The sequence below is a fragment of the Haliaeetus albicilla genome, chromosome Z (genome assembly GCF_947461875.1).
Source record: "Haliaeetus albicilla chromosome Z, bHalAlb1.1, whole genome shotgun sequence".
Taxonomy (NCBI): Eukaryota; Metazoa; Chordata; class Aves; order Accipitriformes; family Accipitridae; genus Haliaeetus; species Haliaeetus albicilla.
In genome coordinates, this window is record NC_091516.1 from 28,670,410 (window position 1) to 28,688,987 (window position 18,578).

Here is an 18,578-nt window from a genome sequence, read left to right on the forward strand (position 1 = left end):
ATAAGTAGTTTCTGTTTTTCTAAGAATATAGAAAGAATCTTTGATCTAAATTACCAAAATAACATGGTGATAAAGAGAATTTGTCTGATAGAGTGTCTTGCATAGAATTATCCTAATTTGTTTTTTTTCTCCTATGACATTTCTGTGCAGTGTTAAATCACTTATTAAAATTGGTTGTTCCATATCATTACCTTAATTTTATGAAATATTTGAAAGTCATTCATCAAAAAATTAAAATACTTTAAGACCAGATGCTTCCGTTGCAAGAGCATAATTTTCAATAAATTGAACGCTAGTGCATTTTGATTAATCTTTGATCCTGCATCGTAAACCTCTAGCTCAAGGGAGTTTCCCCCCCTTTTTCTTCTTTTTGTCCTGTGCTTTTCTTCTTTGTGAGGTTGATCATTCTGTAAAGTTTTGGGAGTGGGGGAATTTGTCTGAAGGGGAGCTTGATTTTGGAAGCAATTTAATGCTCTATCTCATGAGTGCCTCCCCCTTGCCCAGTGTATAGCAGGCAGCTGTTATTCAAGATGAGTATATTATTTCTCAGTACCAATGTAAATTAATAGTAATGTAATGAAGAGTCTGCAGCATGAGGCAGTTTTAACTGCTTTTGCAATAGTTTGCAATCACCAGGCTATCAAATATTGCTTAGTTTGAAAAAGGTGACTAAAAGCTAGTGTGAGAATGTTTATATTTTTAAATAAGCAGTATGTCTAAAGTTTCAGTAAGATGCTTTTAGGTTTGCTTAGACGAAACCTGACAGATTTAAGTTGTGAGCATCAGTATAAAACATTTGATATGTCTTGTGATTCAAGCCTCCTGTTTGTTCTTCATAAAAGTAGTTAGCTAAGAGGCTGTTACTACTGGAAGTAAAAGGATATCTGCCAGCCTGGTGAGTATTGCATTTCTTCAGTAAGCAGGTCCGTAAGTTCAGTTCTTCAATTAATGATTGCAAGACTCTAAGAAGGGTGTTTATTTGTGTTGTTATTGTCACCACAGTAGTAGCACGTAAGGAGTCAGTTGTTGCAATGGGTTGATATATGTCTAGATGTAATCAATTAAACTACTGGTGACAAGAGACCTATTTTCAGGTGTTTGGGGAATTGAAGTACGTGCTCCACTGCCTTCTTGAAAAAATATAGTAGTATGGACATATCTTTGTGCAGGTGTCACAGGAAAACCTGTTGTCCAGATATGCAATGCTAACATTGGTATGGGTATATTTGCACAGAAGGAGGAGAAAATGGAGGTGAAAGTTATCGTATGTCATTTTGTATTTCCAGGAAAAAGTAACATCATCATAGGAGGTAATTTTTTGAACACTGTTTAAGCAGTCTCTCACCTTTCACACTGGTGTTGCTTCAAAAGAAGTAACATTATGGTTTACACTGCTGTAAATGAGGGGATGCTCTGTTTTTTTTCCTTAAAAAAAAAAAACAAGAAACCAACCCACAAAACCCCCCACTTGTTTGTTGCAAGTAACATTTTGAATGGAAAAAAAAAAATCCTTTTTGTGTTCTTCCTAACTCTTTTGTTGCGGTTTCTTTTCATTTTTAAAGTAATTGTGCTAAACATGAATTTTAACATTTTTTAAGCCAAAAAGAAAGAAGGAAATTAATCTAAGCAGGGACTAATTTAGAATAGCTAGTAGTCTGTGAGCTCTGGCATTAGCATGCAGATTCCTGCTTGACTTGGAGTCTCTGTAAGTTCTTCTCTAACTATTCTCCTGTCTCTGTTTGTTCCATGCTAAGCAGATGGCCCAGAAATTAGCCAAAAGCAGGAAGAAGGTGCAGTACAAACTCCATCAGCTTGATGTTATGCTGTTCTTTGTTTTCTGGGAGGGTTTTTTGCCTTTCTTTTTATTTTGTGTTTTTATTTTCTGCATCCAGCAAGGTTTTTTTTAGATTTATTTCTCAGCCACCATACAAGTTGACATTTCTCAGAAATTTGTTGCCAGATTGGCCATTTTTTGTTGCTTATCATTAGCCATTTCATGTTAGAAATAGAGTAAAGATTGGATTTATCAAATGGTTACAGGCAGTGCCCGAAATGCATACTAAAGAAACAGGACTGACGTGGCAAAGGTTTTAACTCTGTAAAATGATAGATTAAAGTTAAGTCTTTTTTATTTTTTTATTTTATCTTTCTATATGAGTGCTTTGTTTGTGTCATATATGTGTCAAATTGCTGGATGCAAAAAAGAAATAAGTTTATGTATATACACACAGTAATATGCTGAGACTGACTCATCTTAATAATAATTTTTGTTTATGGACTTTTAAAGTGTTTTTTAACAAATCTAATTTTTAAAAAATTACAAGCATTCTGTTAACAAAATAGGACTTCCAAAGTGGGTTAGTGCTTGAATAGTATGTTGTCTGACTGTGAAGGTCGTCTTACCAGAACTGCATTGTGAATAGCTTAAACTGTACCCACCTGTGGTACAGGTTTTCCCATTGGTCTTGGCAGTCACTGTTAGGCCATATAGAATTCTTCAAGCAAGAAATGCTGTTAGGCCTTTCTATGGCTTATGTGAAAAACCTTCTTTAAAGTGGGATTCATACTGTGGAGAAATGGGAGAATCATTTTGATTTTCATGAGATCTTCATATAGTTCATGTTGCAGTCAGGTATAATTTACTGAATCAGGAAAAATGTCAGGGAGCTCTTATTGGGTTAACAATTTTTCAGAGAATATCCAATTCACTTTCACATATATGTATATAGTTTCCATATCTTTTGTTTATCTTTACCTTCTGCAATCTAATACTCTATCTTGCATTGCTGTTCTGGTGACTGTGTCTTAGTGCGCCCCTGTTCGTAAGCTAACATTATTAGTAAATATGTTACTTAATTTGTTTGTTTGACTCTAAGCATTTATTTGCAGGCTCCAGAAGGTGAATCTCAACCCATGACTGAAGTGGACCTCTTCATTTCTACACAGAGAATAAAAGTACTGAATGCAGACACACAGGTATAGACAACGATGCCTTTGTCAGTATTGTGGTAGTAGGCTACTGAAATACACTTTCACCTACCTGCCAAAATTTGTCCTTCAAAAAGTGCTGCTCTTTTATTTCCCTCCAGGATTTCCTTGTAAGAAATCCATGCTCAAGAACCATGTCATTCATGCAATTACTCTGGTGTGTCTGACCAGAAATGATTAGAATTTGCAGGTAAACTGATTGCAGTCAGCTCATTTCTATGAGCCATGATGCGTCAAGTATTGATTGTGCCCAGAGTAGCCCAAAATGTTTGGTTGTGGTAATTTGAAGTTCATAGTCCTTTGCACATACATGCCCAGGATATTCAGGTTCTGATGCTGAGCTCTTTATGTGCTTTTCCACAGAAAACACAGTTTTAATTGTAAAACTTGCTCTTTGCTTTACTTTGGAAAGTGGAACTCTTGTTTTCTATTGGCATCTCCCCTCATGCGTGATAGGTATTACAGACTTTGTGTAACAAAGGTCTTATATTGCCATTTGTTTGTTTTCATAATACTAGGTGTGCAATAAGAACTTCATTGAAACAGCTGCTCATGTTGTTTTTTGTATTCCCCAGGAAACCATGATGGATCATCCCCTGCGGACCATTTCTTACATTGCAGATATAGGAATATAGTTGTTTTGATGGCTCGTAGGCGAATGCCACGGTCTAACTCCAGGATAATGTAGAAGCATCTCACCCTTCCCAAGATGGAAAGAGACAGTACAAAATGATTTGCCATGTCTTTGAGTCTGAGGATGTAAGGAATTATTCTGTCTTGTAATTTTCTAGGGGTGGAAATGTAAACACATTTTGGTAGGCTTGAAGTCCATTGCAAGTGGTCCTGTTTGTTCTTTAACTGCAATCAAATATTTCATCTAAGCAGAGGAACTTGCATTCTGTTTGCATGTTTGGACCTGACATTTTACTCACAAAACTGGTGTTAATAGAAATTCTTCCCATTTGTAAGCTCCTTCAATGCCTTCCAGTAAGAATGAGAAGAGGGTCCAGTTGCCATGGCTTACGAATACCAGCTCAAATTCTGCATGTGAATGTGAAAGTCTATCAGAGATGCTTATTTTCCTAGGGAAATTCTAATCCCAAGTCTTGCATCAAGGGTCAATCACTGATACATACTAGAAAGGTGATTGGGCTTGGGGGGGGGGGGGGGGACAGAAGAGGAGAAGGGGGAGGAGGAGACCTGTGTTGGGGAATAGTTGCTGACATCATGTCAAAAAGCCAGCAGAGAAAGTTGGTGATTCTGGCAATCCCAAAGCATGCTGAATAGAGACACAGCTGAGTAAATTTTAGTCTATGGCACAGGTTACTAGGTTACATTATATAGGACTTGATATCCTGTGTTCACAATCAACGTGCATAATTTACTGATTTTATGCACTTTTTAAAGCTCAGTAAACTGAAAGGTAAATAAAATTAAACATACCAGATTGAAGTGGCTAGATATGTAGTTGTCAGGATCATAATCAAGTTAGCCCTAATAATTTGGGAAAATAAAAAATCTCAGTTCTAAGCCCTCTGAATAGCAGAGTATCACTTAAGACAAGTGAGGTGAAAATATCAGTTTCTTATAAAATGCTCGTATGTCTTCCACTCCACAGTGTATCAGCAAGGACTCTGAGATGGGAAGGTTTTCTTGAATAAGCAGCTGATTTTATGTAACAGTGAATCTGTTCTAAACCCATGTCTGGTTAAATTATCTAGTTGCAGGTGAATGTACATGTATGACCCACTGCTGAGGTTAAAAAGTAAGAACAAGAGCACTGATAGAAGTAATCCACTACCAAAATTTTGACAGAGAGCATAAAAAATTGTGGATATTTTTTCCCCCAAAACCCATGTAAGCCAGTTTTGCAAAGCCTTTCAAGAAACTGGTGTGAAAATAAGAAGAGTAGCAAATGGGGTTTTTTTTGGCTTAATATCACTTCATATGCTGCCTGCTTTGATGCTGCTGCTTCTGTATTTCTAGTCACAAGTTTGGACTCTGCTAGCTCTCTTACTAGCCAGTTGAAAAAGCAAAAACCAAACTGTCAGATGCCAGAGGCTGGCTCTTATTTTCCTTCAGCATGTGGTGGTCTGACTATGATCCAGACTTCCTGGATTGTTTCCCAGGCTGCTATTAATACTTTGGCTAGCTGGAATCTATGCTTCCTTTTGGGGATCACTGATGTTACTTTCCGTGGTTTGTTTGGATCAGCCCATCTTTGTGTCAGATGTGATCCTCCCTGTGTCACTAGATATTGGCCTGGAAGGTACATACCTGTAGATCCAATAAAAGCGTTGCTCAGTGATGTGAAAATATGCTGAGAAATTGCAGGAGATTATATATCAGCTCTCCTTTGTCATAGTTGTTAGTTCACAAAAAGCTTGCAAAATTTATCTCAAATACCCAAATGACTAAGAAAGAGAATGGAAACAGTGTAGCACCTGTTAGCAGCAAGGAGATGGCAGCTTCAAAGATCTTGTACATCCAGTGGAGTAGTACAGCCTGTTTGTATCATAAAACTCATGTATGTATCATTGTCATCTTTTCTTCTTCTGGTACTGCTGGGTATTTAGAAGAATTTACTCAGTAACTGACATAGAAGCTGTAAGCCCTCAAGTGGGTGTTGGCCAGAATGTGTCTCTGCTTGGAAAAGTCATTATCTAAGGAGCACAGCACCAGATTTTCAACTGTAGAGCTGGATCTTCAAATGAGCTCAACCCTAGTGATGTGTCCAAATGCTGTGTGTCTAAATGGGAGTTGATCTCTACCTGGAGAGAAGATACATGTGTATGAATGTAAAGTCTGCATTTATCTCCTCGCTTATGTTACTGAGCTATGGAGGTGTAGTTTTCCCATGTTCTTGCTGTCCTGTTCTTGCTGTCAAAACCAGGTTGATCCAAGCACTGGTAAAATACTGCCAGTTGAGATATTGGCCTTTTCAGCACCAGCAATCATGCTATTCTCATCAGCAGCTTTAGTGCTACCTTGAGTTGTTTTAAGATACAATCAACTTGTTATTTCAGGGTTGGGAACCTTTCCTTTGTTAGGGACCAAACTGGACTTTAAGTATAGCTGGTAGGCTGTATAAAAATACATCTCAGCAGTATTAATTCACCTCCAGCACTCCCCCAGGCCTACCTTGTCAGCTGTGGAGCTCTCCTCTTCTCTCCCTTCTCCACAGCCAGCACTGTGCTCCAAGGGACTGTTTCAGCACACATCATGGCCAACTCCTGTGCACTACACAGTGCTTACTGCATGTGTCACTGCAATTATGTACAGCACTACTCTGCACCACGCTGTGCTGCTTTCCTCTCCTGTCCGTGACCTGTCTTATAGTAACCATGATCACTGCCTTAAAGGGAGGCATCCCTCTGGTCTGTTTCCAGCTGCATCCCCCACCTTGCATGATGCAGAGCTTTCCCTGTGTCTGCCTTGCGCCCAGTTTCTGCCCCATTGCTGCAGATGTAGAACACCTTATGGTGGGAGCAATGCAGTGTATTGAGTGGCACATTTGGTGGCTTTAGGTGTAGAGAAGGCTATGGGAAGCTGCAGGTGCAAAAGGGTACACACAGAGGACAGGCTGAGGAGGAAAGGGGCAGGGAACTGGCAGAGTCATGGAAGTTGGAGGGAGTGAAACAAGAAATGTAGGGAAGAAAGATTGATGGAGGTAGCAGGGTGGAGAAGGAGATGGGTGTGACCATTTCCAGTCACTTCAAGGCCGGGATCCAGTCACCAGTTGCTACCCTTTTCCTGTTTCATCTGAGACTGAGGTAGGAGCAGCCAATATAGACATGATGGTTTTAAGGGAGGGTGTGAAAAGGTGGAAACAGTCTCTTAAATGTAGTTGTGTGTTTTCTAGTAGACATTTTCATTTTCACTGCTGGCTTGTCAGAGAATGGCATTGCCTCTGCTAGGAGGGAGAGCCAGCTAGGAGCTGCACATATGGGAACAGTTGTAGGTGCAAGCTACAGTCACTGCAACGGGTATAGCTTTACATTTATATTAGCAGTTCTTACCTGTGAAAGGATGGCTTTATTTGTATTTCTCATTTATAATTGCTTACCAAGGTGGATTCATGGCACAGGTGAATGTGTTAACATTTTGTGGGTCTTTTAAATTAATTTTCAATGCACAAGTATTTTTTAAACTGGATTGCAGTAACTTGTAGGTTCATCGACTTGATGATCCATTTTGCAGTGTGATTGTAACAGAGAAAGTATCAGTGGACAAGACCATCAGAATGTTTCACTTTTTTCTTTTGTCTTCTCTGGGAATTGCTACAGGCACAGCTGATTGCACAGTCCATAGGTCAAGCATTTAGTGTGGCCTACCAGGAATTCCTGAGGGCAAATGGAATCAACCCAGAAGACCTTAGCCAGAAGGAATATAGTGACTTGCTCAATACCCAGGACATGTACAATGATGATCTGATTCACTTCTCCAAATCTGAAAACTGCAAAGACGTATGTCTCATTTTTTTTCCATAATAGCATTAAGCTGCTCTGTACCAGTTGCAGGCCCATGCTGGCAGAAATCAGAAAACCATTAATACTTCCTATAAATGACCTCAGTGAGTCTAGAATGTTCTCCCAAGTAGGACACTCTGTCATCTGTTCTGTTTCAAAGGCAAACAGTGAACCCCAAATTTATCAGCAGTGAAGTGATTTACCATCTGTCTGTGTTCTTTTCACCAAACAATTTTCAGACATGTTTGAAAATGAATTTAAAACAGATTAACAGATTAGTACAATTTAACAGATTACAGTAAACACTATAAAATTTATAAAGGCACAAGTGTTTGTGAAAGTGGCTGATTCCAGACTTCAAAGAGTTATATTTGCTGAAAAGATTTGCAGCTTGGTTAATAAGATGAATCAGTGCACTACTGGAACATACAGATAGTGGTTTTCCAGTCCTCAGTCATAAACTCTTGCAATCTCTTCCTGTTTACCTTTGTCTGCCAAAGCCCATGGCACCAGGGTTTCTTCCACTCCAATTTCCTCTGCTGATGTGCAGAAATACGTTGTGAGGAGTATTGCACACTAAGCAAAATCTATATTATGTAGTGCTGATTATTTCATGTTTGAATACAAATGAAACATAGTAAAATGTGTACTCTATTTTGGTTTGCCTTTGAATCAGGAAGGCAGGTTGCAAATAAGGAGGGGTATATGTTTGTTGGTTATATGAATGTTTTGGGGGGGGGGGGGAGGGTGGTGGTGTTAGTTCCATACGTGTGAAGAAGCTTTTTTTTTTGAAACTTTTTCTTATGATACAGGTTTACATTGAAAAGCAAAAGGGAGAAATCCTAGGTGTAGTAATTGTGGAGTCTGGCTGGGGATCCATTTTGCCTACAGTTATCATAGCCAACATGATGCATGGAGGACCAGCAGAGAAGTCTGGGAAACTGAATATAGGGGACCAGATCATGTCAATCAATGGGACCAGTTTGGTTGGTTTACCACTCTCAACGTGTCAGAGCATTATAAAGGTATGGAGGATGTTTCTGGAAGTTACACATTTTAAAAATGTTACATAGTAGGTGAGCAGAAAGTAGAACTCTTAAGTAAATTCTTACCAAATGTTTGTATAGCACTTTCCAATTCATCATCTTTAAACTACAGTGGGAATTATGCTACACCAATTTTCTGACTCCCAGAAAGTGAGCTGTGCCATTTACCTGTATCGACAAGGACTCTGTGCAGAACTTCATTCCACAAGAGAATATTTTGTTCAGAAGGAAGATATTACCAGATATACACTTAAAATTTTATGTGACAAATGGAGGCACAGGTACCTCATATTGTCCTAGGCCATATTAGCTGTTTAAATGCCGCCTAGTATCTGGCTGAAATAGAGCTGATGCTTTTGTTGTTGTTCTTTGTAACTATTTTTAAAACATTTAAACTTTGAATTAAAATCCTCTGTAGAAACTTTGCCCGAGTTATTTGAAAGTATGATGCTTCTCTTCACTTGGCTAGATGGGATATTATAATTAGAAGAGCTTTCTTCTGGTTGTCAGGAAAGTATGTGACTGCAAAAAGCATGCAGGTCAACTGGAACTGAACAGTGACTGGGGTAGCTGTAGCATGCAAAGGAGTAGGTATTTAAACATCAAAATTTCAAGAGCTGGAAAGATGCATCACTAGGGAACGTTTGAGGTGAAGCTATATGGACTTTGTTATTTATTGAAATAGCCCCACGGAGCTCCTGTAGTGTAATGCTGGTGGTGTAATATACAGAAATTCTCCTCTGATTTCTAGGAATATGCCTGTTAAACTTACTTATTTGTTTAGGCAACTTTCTGGTAACAACTTGTATATGTAATATGTTTTTTTGCGTGTTGTACTTTTTTAAATTGCAAAGTAAATTTTGCATTCACAAAGTAAATATAGAAAATTTTAAAAATTTACAAAGTAAATTTTTATTTTTTTTGTCCATGGATTAGTTTCTTAATACTTGAACTAAGATGTTTGCTATAAAGACTTCCCATTCTGGTTTCCAAAAATGTTAATGCTGAATTCTGATGACTAATAGATGCATACATCACTGAACCAGCCATTTTAGATTCAGTGAGTAGAAATGATAGCCTGGAAGTGTAGCATACTAAAAACATGGCAAAAACAGTCTTAGATTTGTGAAGGAAGGGAAAGAAAAAATCATATTAAGTATCTTTGTGCCAGCTTCAGTGGAACAAAACTCCCTGCAAATTTAGGCTTTTTGTGTTAGCTGTACTTGTTTCCTATCCCACATCAGTTTTATTTCTAAATCTGGTGTGTAACACTTCTGTGATTCAGAGCCTTTTCAGGTAGAGTTCTGTTGTGCTTATCTGTACTTTCTCAAAACAGAAACAACCAGCTTTGCTGTTTCCAGCTTCTGCAGACCTTTCTCTTCCTCACTGATACTGCTGTTGCCATAGGAACTGCTAGCCATTTATTTTGTCTTTCTAAAGAGAAGACAGTCTGTATGTTTGCAGGTCTTCATAACCATACAACTGGAGCTGTTCATATAGTGCTTCTGATAACACGTATATATACCACTGCATGATCTAAGCACACATTTAGATGTGGCAGAAGTATCTCAGGATTTCAGATTTCTTTAGCATGCTGTAAAGACCCATATGAAAAGATAAGAATATTGTATAGATAAGAAGAATATCTTGCAAGCACTTCAGATAAGAGAATTTCAGTATTATGGATGTAATCTCTGCTACTAATTGACCATAACCCAATTGGAAACTGACAAAGTTCAGAAGCTTTCCATATGTGGTGGTTATTCCCTAATTGTATTATGCTACTTGTATTTTTTTCAGAAGCATCTGGTGCTGGCTACTATCTGAAGCAGACTCAGGGACTAGATAAGCGAATAAGTTGGTCAAATGATGCAGTTGTTTTGTTGCCAATCATCATATATTACCAGTCTGCATAATACTGGAAATTAGCCACTTTTGAAATATACGGGCTTTCTGTCAAATTAGAAGATTATTTGTTGGTGTACACATTACTTTTTTTTTCAAGGAATACATATAAATAACTTGCACATTCGTCAGGAAAGTAAAAGCACAATGATATCAACTCTGTTGAGGGCATTTAACCTAAGTGAACTCAGATGACTGAAGGTAAACACCTAAATTCCTCATAGAAATGTGAATCTCCAGTACTCTGCGTGACTCCTGCCCTGCTGGATTTAGAACGCTGAGGCAAAAGCCCCTCAGACTTTTGAGTAAATATCGTACCCACAGCTTAGTAGAGGTTGATTAGTCCCTGTCTTCTACAATGTGTGTTTTGTGAAGACCTTTGTATGGAAGATGAATGGCCCTTGAGCATGTATGGTGTGCTGCTAACTCCTCCAGAGTGCAGGAGTCCATAGTCGTGCAAGAGATTGAGTTCAAACCTTCTTTCTACTGAGAGTGGAGTAGAGGCAGTTCCCACAGCCACATGCTTTGTCATTTTGTGTTCACATGCCCCTTCTCTTGGAGCCACTTTCAATAATGAGCCAAGCTGAGCTCAGCACTGTGTGGAAGTGGTGGCAGCTCTTTCCCATGTGATGATTGCATCCAGTTTAAGGCACTGACAAGAAAACAGACTCTAAGGCACTTCACCCTGGCAGGATGCCAGTCTAGTTATTCAAGTCACTGCTGAAGCTGGAGTTTAGCTCAACAGAATCAGCAGCAGTAAACTGGATACAAAGACTTCAGTGTATTACCTTAGCTATAGTAGGAATTATTTTTCAGAGTTCACCTTTTGAAGTCAGTGTCAGACACCTGTTAGTTGCAGTGGGATCCAGATTTCAACTGTACATATAAAAGGAATTCTGAAGAGTTACTGGAATTGGTAGGTGTTGTATTAAGTAAGGTGGAAGTTGCTGTATTCTTTATAAAGCATTTCTTTCTTGATGTGGATTTTTTTTATGTATGTATTTATGGCTAATCCTTTGTGTGAATGAAACATTTCAGAAAAGTACCTTAACAATCTCTATGAGCTCTGAATACTTGAAGTTGTACAAGGGGTCAGATTGCAGTTATCTGCATTTTTACATTTGAGTTTTTGTCGAGTCATACAATCACAGAGTCTCGGAGGCTGGCAGTCACCGCAGAAGCTGGTCCAGACCAACACTTTGGTTTAAAGTACAGCAGGTTGTTTAGGGCAGTAACCACAAGGGTTTAAATAACTCCAAGGTTGGATCCACACTCCACAACCTCTCTAGGTAATCTGTTCCAGTGTTTTACCACCCTGAAAGTAAAAATAAATTTTCCTCCTTCAATTTTCTTCTGGTAACAAGGAGTTAATGATGAATGTAATATAACTCTTTTAGAAGAGAAGAGGAAGGGGAATTAGGAGCACTGCTTATAGAAGCATGGTATGAGCAGGACCTGCCGTTTGCTTGACAGATTTTAATATATCCCATTAGGGAAGCCACTTATTTATAACTATCTTAGCTACTTATTTAAAATTTTATTTCCTATCCACAGTCATTGGCTTTTTTGTTGAGCTGCACAGACCTGTTCAATATTCTTTTTACACACGGTTTGTGTTATCAAATAAAGAAATAGCTGACAGGAAGCTAGGTTTCTTAAAACAACTGTGTGAGCTTCTTGGCAAGAAAAATTTGGTATTTTGGTATTGTATCACTCATTTCACTGCATATTCTGATGCTTGTGTCTGGCATTCAGTGATCAGATTTTCTTACAATGCATACAAAGAGCTGTTTATTCAGAGCTGTTCCCATGTCAATATTTTAATGCTCCCCCTCACCAGTGCTTATAATAAATGTTTCACTCAGTCTTTGGCAGCATTTTTCATGGTGACTTCTTTTCACAGGGTTTGAAAAACCAGGCCCGGGTTAAACTGAACATAGTTAGGTGTCCTCCAGTAACCACAGTCTTGATAAGGAGACCGGACCTCAGATATCAGTTGGGCTTCAGTGTGCAGAATGGGATTGTAAGTAACTTCCATACTCTCTGGTTAAGCTTTAGCATACATGAAACTTCTTATCCATTTGTGGGTAAGTTTCATTGTGGGAAGAGGGAAGCTGCCATTTTCTCTCTTACAGCAAGCAAGACTTTGCACGTGTGTTAAGTCTAAGATATGAAAGCTGAGTTAATCAGTTATTTTTTGTCTTTGACTCTACTTACTTCACAACTTCAGAGTCAGCCAGAGGAACAGAAAAGCTGTGTTAGGTTAGAAGAACAAAAATCTGTAGCAAAGGCTGCTTTCAATCTGCATCATTCATGTGTCTAACCAAACCATTGCATGATCTCAAAAGAAAAAGACTGTCCTTGATCCTCTTTTGTTGTAAGGCATCTGCATCCTGAACATTGTTAAACTGTGGTCCTTCATATACTCTTAAATTTCCAAACCACAGCACATGTGAAGTTCAACACAAACAGCCCTTTCTGACAGTTTGTTCTGCTCTTGGAAGAGAATATCCAGTATTTATTTGTCACTAACAAATTCTGCTTTGAATCGGTGATTGATTACATTTTAGAATTTGTTGCAAGCCTCTGTGTTTAAATGCTGATTTACAGGTTACAGGCAAAAATGAGTAATCTAAAGTCTCCTTTCCTTATCCAGACCCTGATAAATTTGTCCTTTCCCTCCCAGATCTGTAGCCTTATGAGAGGAGGTATAGCAGAGCGAGGAGGTGTGCGTGTCGGCCATCGGATCATTGAAATCAATGGACAGAGTGTTGTAGCAACACCCCATGAGAAAATTGTTCACATTCTCTCAAATGCTGTTGGTGAGGTAAGAGCAGACAATGTGTCTAGGCAATATAACATAGTTCATTGCTGTTACCTGTAACAACTCGTGGAAACCAGTAACAAGTGGTGTCCCTCAAGGGACCATACTGGGACCAATACTTTTTAATATCTTCATCAATGACATAGACAGTAGGATTGAGTGCACCTTCAGCAAGTTTGCAGATGACACCAAGCTGAGTGGTGCAGTTGATCAGCTTGAGGAAAGGGATGCCCTTAGAGGGACTTTGACAGGCTTGAGGAGTAGAACCATTTGAACTTCATAAAGTTGAACAAGGCTAAGTGCAAGGTCCCACACCTGGGTCAGGGCAATCTCCAACATCAGTACAGACTGGGGGGTGAAGGGCTTGAGAGCAGCCCTGCAGAGAAGGACTTGGGGGTGCTGGTGGATGAAAAATTGGTCATGAGCCAGCAATGTGCACTCATAGCCCAGAAAGCCAACCGCATCCTGGGCTGCATCAAAAGAAGCATGGCCAGCAGGTTGAGGGAGGTGATTCTGCCCCTCTACTGCTCCAGGCCCACCTGGAGTACTGTGTCCAGTTCTGGGTCCTCAGCACAAGAACGACATGGACCTGTTGGAGCAAGTCCACAGGAGGGCCATGAAAATGATCAGAGAGGGCTGGAGCACCTCTCCTATGAGGACAGACTGAGAGAGTTGGAGTTGTTCAGCCTGGAGAAGAGAAGGTTCCAGGGACACCTTATTGCAGCCTTTCAATATATAAGAGGGGTCTTATAAGAAAGATGGAGAGAGACTTTTTACCAGGGCCTGTAGTGACAGGACAATGGGCAGTGGTTTTAAACTGAGAGGGTAGATTTAGATTGGACATAAGGAAGAAATTTTTTATGATGAGGGTGGTGAGAGACTGGAACAGGTTGCCCAGAGAGGTTGTGGTTGCTCCGTCCCTGGAGGTGTTTGAAGTCAGATTGGACAGGGCTTTGAGCAACCTGATCTAGTGAAAGATGTCCCTGCCTGTGGCATGGTGGTTTGGACTAGATGGTCTTCAAAGGTCCCTTCCAACTCAAACTGTTCCATAATTCTGTGATTCTACTTCTATTAGCCTGGTGCTATTCAAATCTAAAAAGTGGAAGTGAGAGCAAGCCAGCACACCGTTTCTTGTATTATTTACCTGTAGTTCTCCTATGTTTTAGAAGAACCCTAATCTGAAAATATGAAGTGTCCACAACTTTAGATGGTTCATTGATACTAAACATACTGTTTCATAAAGTCACCACCTGCAATACTTTAATAAGGGTATGAAAACTCTCAGGTTTTACCTTTCCCTTCTGTCCTGTATGACCTTAGCTAGTTCCTTCACCAATGCTTTGTTGTAGTATGCATGTTAGGAACATTGATTAACTTGCCACGTTTCCTCTAGATTCATATGAAGACTATGCCAGCTGCCATGTACAGGCTGTTGACTGCGCAAGAGCAACCAGTTTACATCTAAAGCCGACATTTCACCATCACAATGTGCATGGAGGATGTTTTTCCTCACCAGTGCTTGTCTCTCTAGTGCTGCATTTCTGTGTCTGAAGAGACATTTCTTTCTCTCTCCTTCACAGACACAAACATGTTGTCTTTCTCTCCTCTCTCCCTTTTTCCTCTTCTCCTTACCATTTTCCTGTATTGTGAAGGGGCAAAATACATCTATGGGACTATTTCAGTTGCATCCTTTTACAAGTGAAACTTCATGCACTTCCACATGCAAAACAGGAAAATAACAGCAGCATTATTCACAGCAGGACTGACAAAGAAGATTGACTCTGCTTCATGCTACATAACCAGTTTTATTTTTGTAGCTGTAATTTGACAAACTGAGTAAATTAAATGTTGCTGAATGAAAGATGTCTTTACCAAACAGATAAAACTATAGGGTGCAAAGTGTTCTGTTGGATATCCTGCATGTGACTTTGCTTTTCTTGCCCTATTTTCCCACAGGCACTGAGCTCGATATTAAAAGTTTATGTCTGTAGGGAAAGTAGAATACCAAAAGGATAGTTTTGCCCTCAGGAAGAATTACCTGCTTATGAAAACTCAGTAAATGCTGCTGTTGTAACGTGGTCTGTCCAAATACACACCTTTTAATTCCCCTCTGTCATCAGTTCTTCATGGTAGTAGGACCCCAAAAGGTACTCTGTGAGTTGCTGAAACATGTTACACTTGCATTACTTACACTAAGTAATTCAGGAGGCATTTTTTACAGCTGCCTCCCCCTCTCTGCCCCAGGTTTCTAATTCTTTGTTTTCTTCTACTTTGTTTTTAAATGCAACATGTCTTTTATAGTCCCTTGCCTGTTTTAGAGGTTAAAGGAGGGGGGGAAGATCTTTAAATATCTACAAGAGAAATAGCGAGGGGCTTTCCTGAATAGCTACACTTTTTCTAGGCTCTTTATTCTGAATTTGGTGCACACAGCCATGTGTGCCGATGTATATAGACATTTTTAAAATTGTGCTTGCTATTTATGAAGTTTGAATATAAGAGATCTGCAGACTATTCTAAGTAATTTTGTTCTCTGAGCCAGTTTTAACATATATTTTTGTCCAAAGACCTGTCTAATTTTATTGATTTCTCTTTAGCTCATGATATAGATAACAGGGGGAGGGATGAGGTGGGAATAAACTTATTTATTTTGTTATGTAATTTAACTTGTGATTTTTTTCCATATGTATGGCACTTAAAGGAGATATGCGTGTACTATATGCACTTATATGAAGATGATAAACTGTAGGGATGTATGAAATCTAGGATTTGATTGGCCTCTAACTTGCATGCTAGACACAGAAGTGGAAAAAGGGGCTGGGTTGGTTGGGGTTTTTTTAAGGGGTGGGGTGGGTGGGAGAAGCAGTGGTTTTTCTTCCTAGTGAGAGGAAAATTCTCCATTCTCTGTAGTTATTTTTTATCAGGATTGTATACTGGTGTTTATGCTGAAATTGAACCATACATCTAGTCCAGGCTAATACATTGGTTTCTTTTAAAGAAACAGTTTTTGCTGTGTTTTACTGTGATAGAAAGGCTCAGTAAGATCAAAACAAGAGCAGGCCACACACAGCCACTCACTACTTCTGCTTTGCAAATGTGCTGTTGGTCATAGTCACTTGTTTATCAATTATTGTGGGGTGGACTGTGCAACATAATGATACCTAGACATTACTACGGAGATTCATGGAAGTGGATGTGTGTGTGTGTACATGCATATGCACACTTGGTGCAAACACTGCTGAGAGCCATTCAGCTCTCTTGCCAGAGGTCCATTTTTGGCTTTCAGAAATCATGGATATCCATGGGCTGATCAGAGATAGAGAATAAACTTTGTATTTCAGTGGGCAGTAAATACATAAGGGAGATAATGAAGTGGTGCATAAACTATTGTAGTAAGTGAATATGTTTTAGTGTTGAGATTAATGTATGATGACTTGATTTTACTTGTTGTTATATAATTTAATCCAAATCTCCACAATAGCAGATTGCACAAGAGAGCGGTTTTAGTATTCCAGGTTAGTACTTACCTCTGCTACCTGACTGATGCAACTAGATAGTGAATGACTTGTGGGTATATTTTTTAACTGTAGACATCTGGTTTATGATCATTTGAACTTTTTTCCAGAACTTTCCATATATATAGTAATATATGTAAATATGCTATATAACCATGTACAATTTAGAAGATTATATACAGTGCAGCCTTTCCATAAGTTGCCTGAGGAAACTTGGTGAACTCTTGAAGACACAGTTATCATGCTTCTGGTTCCTGCTATGTTTACATCTTCAGCTTCACTTGTTTCTGTGGTTCTGGCTGGGTCATGTGGTGGGGTCTTTAACTCACTTCACTGGGAAATGATGATGACCTGAACATGCAAATGTATTTAGAGATGAAACAACTGTTTCTTTGAAAATCTTGCAGCCAAGATTCTGTGAAGTTATGGCACTTGAGTGCTTGAACAGTTTATGGTAAATATGTGCTTAACATTAAGCAAGTGAATGCTCATAGGATCAGAGTCTAGCAGAAAATCTCAGTTTTTCCAATTACAGTGTGTGCGTAAGATTTCCAAACTGGGAGGTCCATAGCGTGTGCACACTTCTGATAACAGTCTTGTAAACAATACCATTTTACTTTGTAAAGGGAGTTTCAAGAAAAAGGAGCTTGAAAGGGCAAGCTGGCAGCTCTCTAGACTGTTGCAGCAGTTAGTTAGATTAGATATGTGATTTTTTAACAGATTCAAAGGAACAAACTGCTGGTTTACATTCCTTCTTCAGTGACAGGCCTGAATTCTTTTTCATCCTTGCTGCTTCATACAGTCTAATTAACTCTTCAGTGTTTACATTAAGGATGAAACATCCCTTATATTCTTTTTATTGGCAAGTTTCACACATTTGTTTTGAATCTTGTTCAAATTTGAGACTCAGTTGGGATTTCCAAGTTTGCTTGCTTTCCTTGTTTTCTAAATGAAATGTGTTTCTGAAGACAGCAATGTGGTTGAGATCTCTTGTACATATTTAGCGCAGTACCTAGACTATGAAGTTGTACTATTGTTCTGTAAAGAGGGTGAATAGAAATTATTGTAAAGCGTTGGGAAAAGTATAGTATTGTATTTGTAACAATATTGTTCTTTGTAAACATTTAATGATCTATATATATAAATATAAATATATATATAAATATATGTGAGCCTGGAATGTTGATACTGCACATCTACTGAATGTAATTCCTCTGATGTTTTTTGCCACAGGTCTCTGACCTCTGTAATGAAGCTGCAGTGGTTTGATTTGGGCGGGGGGGGAGGGGGAGAGGAGTGGGCTTTTTGGTTTGGGTGGGGCAGGGTGGGGGGTTTCTGCCCAGCTGTTCTGTTGTGATGTATTTACTGTGCTACATTCCTTTATTTAACAGAGCGCTAATGTCTGTAAGATTTGCAACAATAAAATACAAAACAAAAATACCTCATCCAAGACTGAGAGTTTGCTCATACTGATCTAGGGGTTGGCTTGCCAATACTGAATGCATGAATGCTTGGAAGGTTTCTGAACTTCTCTTTTGCCACATAGTCTGGAGTAATACTATATGTGTTTCTGCAGATGTGAACCAATGCTATTAACTTTATTTTTAAAACAGCATTATTTTCAGGTAATAAATGACACTAGTGCTCCTAAATGAAGCTGATTCCTTATCTAAGGTTGCATCCCAGTTTTTATGACGTGAAATGTCACCATGTTTGCATCTTCAAAAAACATGTTATTTCAAGATGCCTTTATGTGACAGAAGTATTATTCCATTGTCTGAAAAACTTTAAATATGCTTTTTTCATAAATAAGGCCTTGCTAAAAGTTCTTCAC

At 38.9% G+C, this 18,578-nt stretch overlaps 1 protein-coding gene across 1 annotated transcript in view; it reads left to right on the forward strand.

The window, feature by feature from the left end:
• APBA1 (amyloid beta precursor protein binding family A member 1) overlaps positions 1–18,189 on the forward strand; it is a 96,847-nt gene extending 78,658 nt beyond the window's left edge. The window contains 10 exon segments of the mRNA XM_069777205.1: positions 1,758–1,790; positions 2,890–2,976; positions 3,564–3,612; positions 3,615–3,659; positions 3,662–3,747; positions 7,275–7,454; positions 8,270–8,482; positions 12,312–12,431; positions 13,095–13,235; positions 14,626–18,189. Of these exon segments, the coding sequence (XP_069633306.1) occupies positions 1,758–1,790; positions 2,890–2,976; positions 3,564–3,612; positions 3,615–3,659; positions 3,662–3,747; positions 7,275–7,454; positions 8,270–8,482; positions 12,312–12,431; positions 13,095–13,235; positions 14,626–14,697 (1,026 nt within the window). The 3' untranslated portion in view covers positions 14,698–18,189.
• Positions 18,190–18,578: the final 389 nt, after the last annotated feature.